We start from the raw sequence: 3,518 nt of genomic DNA on the forward strand, positions 1-3,518 counted from the left end.
TGAGTACATTAGTTTGCTTCACGAATACAAAGACATGTTTGCATGGTCTTACAAAGAAATGTCGGGGTTAAATCCTAAGGTTGCAGTGCATAATCTTGCGGTAAGACATGGAGTTCGACTAGTCAAACAACCTCAAAGAAGATTTCGACCAGAACTGATTCCTCAAATTGAAATGGAAGTCAACAAACTTATTGAAGCTGGATTTATATGTGAAGTGAAATATCCAATATGGATCGCAAACATTGTTCCTGTCAAAAAGAAGAACGGGCAATTACGAATTTGCGTCGACTTTTGGGATCTAAATCAAGCATGTCCGAAAGATGATTTTCCACTTCCAATAACATAGTTGATGGTGGATGCAACTACCGGATATGAAGTCTTATCTTTCATGGACGGGTTTTTTGGATACAATCAGATACGGATGAACCCAAAAGACGAGGAACTCACATCATTTCGTACCCCTAAAGGTATATATTGTTACAAAGTTCTGCCTTTTGGATTAAAAAATGCGGGGGCAACTTACCAGCGAGCAATGCAAAAGATTTTCGATGATATTCTACATAAGAACGTTGAATGTTATGTGGATGACCTTGTTGTTAAAACAAAAAGACGCAACGATTATTTACAAGATTTACGAGATGTTTTCAAAAAATTTCGAAGACATCAATTAAAGATTAATCCATTGAAATGTACATTGGCGGCATCTCTCGAAAATTTCTCGGCTTCATTGTTCGACACCGAGGCATTGAAATAGATCAATCAAAAATTGAAGCTATAATCAACATGCCAGAGCTAAGAAATGTACATGAGTTGAAAAGTCTTCAAGGAAAACTTGCATACATTCGAAGATTTATCTCTAATCTAGCTGGACGTTGTCATCCATTCAACAAATTGGTGAAGAAAGATGTACCATTTGAATGGGATGACGCTTGTCAAAATGCTTTCCAAAGTATTAAACAATATTTATCACGTCCACCAGTACTCACAGCTCCAGTTCCAGGGAAGTCGCTGACTCTTTATGTTGCAGCACAAGAATGTTCTCTAGGGGCACTCCTTGCCCAAGTTAACGAAGAAGGAAAAGAGAATGCACTCTATTACTTGAGCCGGACACTAGTAGGCGCTGAAATGAAGTATTCGCCTATTGAAAAAATATGCCTCACGTTAATCTTCTCAGCTAAAAAGTTGAGGCATTATATGCTATCACATACAATCAATCTTGTTTCAAAGATTGATCCGTTGAAGTACATAATGTCCAGGCCGATTCTTTCTAGAAGGATTGGAAAATGGGCATTACTGTTGTCTGAGTTCGACATCAAATTCATTCCACAAAAGGTCATTAAAGGACAAACTTTGGCAGATTTCCTTGCTGACCACCCAATTCCAGCAGAATGGGAACTTCAGGAAGACCTTTCCGATGAAGAAGTTCTATTCACCAAAATCATACCATCATGGAGACTATACTTCGACGGGGCAACCCGAAGTTATGGTGCCGGAGCAGGAGTGGTCTTCATCACTCCTCATGATCTCCTCATGCCCTACTCATTTGCCTTAACAGAGAAATGTTCGAATAATGTGGCAGAATATCAAGCTCTTATCATCGGCTTAGAGACAGCTTTAGATATGGATATTCACCAGCTTGAAGTCTTTGGAGATTCTAAATTGATAATCAACCAACTTTTAGCTGAATATGAAGTCCGTAATTCAGACTTGAAACCATATCATGAACATGCAGCAATGCTTGTGAGACGATTTGATTCGATAAAAATCAAATTCGTCCCGAGAAGTGAAAATAAGGAAGCTGATGCCTTAGCTAATTTGGCTGCTGTTTTAGCTAGATCAGATGAAGAATTTTTCCACTCCATATCAATCGCTCAAAGATGGGTGCTTTTGTCATTGCTAGCCAGTAATTTGGAAGAAAACAATAGTGTCGAAGTAGTCGAAGATAAGGAAAGAGAAGATTGGAGACAGCCAATAATTGATTTCCTTCAACATCAAAAACTACCAGATAATCCAAGGCGAAAAACAGAAATCAAGAGGCGTGCCTCTCGCTTTATCTTTTATAAGGGAACACTTTATCGACGATCATTTGATGGAGTTTTCCTTCAATGCCTAAGTAATGATGAAGCAACGCAAGTCGTGGAAGAAGCCCACTCTAGAATTTGTGGTGCCCACCAGTCTGGACCCAAACTCTATTTTCGAATAAAGAGGATGGGATATTACTGGCCAACTATGGTACAAGACTCCATGGATTATGCAAGAAAATGTGAAGCTTGCCAAATCCATGGAAATTTCATCTATCAACCTCCGGAACCATTACATCCAACAATAGCTTCATGGTCGTTTGATGCATGGGGTCTTGATGTAATTGGACCTATAACTCCAAAGTCTTCAGCAGAGCATGCATACATCCTCGTGGGGACCGACTACTTCTCTAAGTGGGCCGAAGCCATACCATTAAAGGAAGTAAAGAAAGAAAATGTCGCAGATTTCATTCGTATCCAAATCATTTATCGATATGGTGTCCCGTGACATATCATAACTGATAATGGCAAGCCATTTTGCAATAGCCACATAAACAATTTATGTGCAAAGTTTGGATTCAAACAGTACAACTCGTCCATGTATAATGCGGCAGCTAATGGATTGGCAGAGGCATTCAACAAAACACTATGCAGTCTGCTGAAAAAGGTTGTCTCCAGATCAAAAAGAGATTGGCATGAGAAAATCGGTGAAATCTTGTGGGCTTATCGAACTACTTATCGGACTCCACCACAAGCCACTCCTTATGCCTTAGTATATAGGGTAGAAGCTGTCCTTCCCCTGGAGTGTCAAATTCCGTCACTTCGAATTGCTATCCAGGAAGGTTTGATAACTGAAGAAAATGCCCGCCTTCGATTGGAAAAGCTAGAAACTTTGGATGAGAAGAGGTTAGAAGCACAAATGCATCTAGAGTGCTATCAAGCTCGAATGGCCAAGTCTTTCAACAAAAAGGTGCGACCAAGATCATTTCAAGTTGGAGATCTGGTACTTTTCGTGCGTAGGCCAATCATAATCATAAGAAAAATAGGGGGCAAGTTCCAACCTAAATGGGATGGTCCATTTCTTGTTACTCATGCATTCACTAACGGAGCGTACAAGATCGTCGAAAAAGATGGATTGCAAATCGGACCTATCAATGGAAAATTTTTAAAGCGTTTTTACGCCTGAAGTTCTTTATTTTTTAAATTTTTCATTGTACAAAAAAAATTGTGTTCTTGTAATGAACTACGTTCGACTTGATCCGTTTGGGTACATAGGCAGCTTGCATAAATTATAAATTCAAGTTCAGTCACAACTAATAAATTCATTCAATTTGTTTATCAATTGCTGTAAAAAAAAACAAGAAACATGAAAAAGAAAAGTTCATCCTAATAAAAATAGTAAGTCAAAATTCAAACAATATGGTCTTAAAAAAAAAGAGATCAGAAATTCATGACTTCATCAGGATCACTCGCCATTGATCACTTGCAGGAAACTAT

General features: G+C 38.7%; 1 protein-coding gene across 1 annotated transcript; it reads left to right on the forward strand.

Moving 5' to 3' along the window:
* The first annotated feature begins 783 nt into the window (after positions 1–783).
* Positions 784–3,207, forward strand: LOC111396411. The gene is made up of 2 exons (XM_023022848.1): positions 784–2,463; positions 2,593–3,207. The coding sequence occupies exons 1-2, from the start codon at positions 784–786 to the stop codon at positions 3,205–3,207; spliced, it is 2,295 nt and encodes a 764-aa protein (XP_022878616.1).
* Positions 3,208–3,518: the final 311 nt, after the last annotated feature.

The sequence above is a fragment of the Olea europaea genome, chromosome 6 (assembly GCF_002742605.1).
Source record: "Olea europaea var. sylvestris chromosome 6, O_europaea_v1, whole genome shotgun sequence".
Classification (NCBI taxonomy): Eukaryota; Viridiplantae; Streptophyta; class Magnoliopsida; order Lamiales; family Oleaceae; genus Olea; species Olea europaea.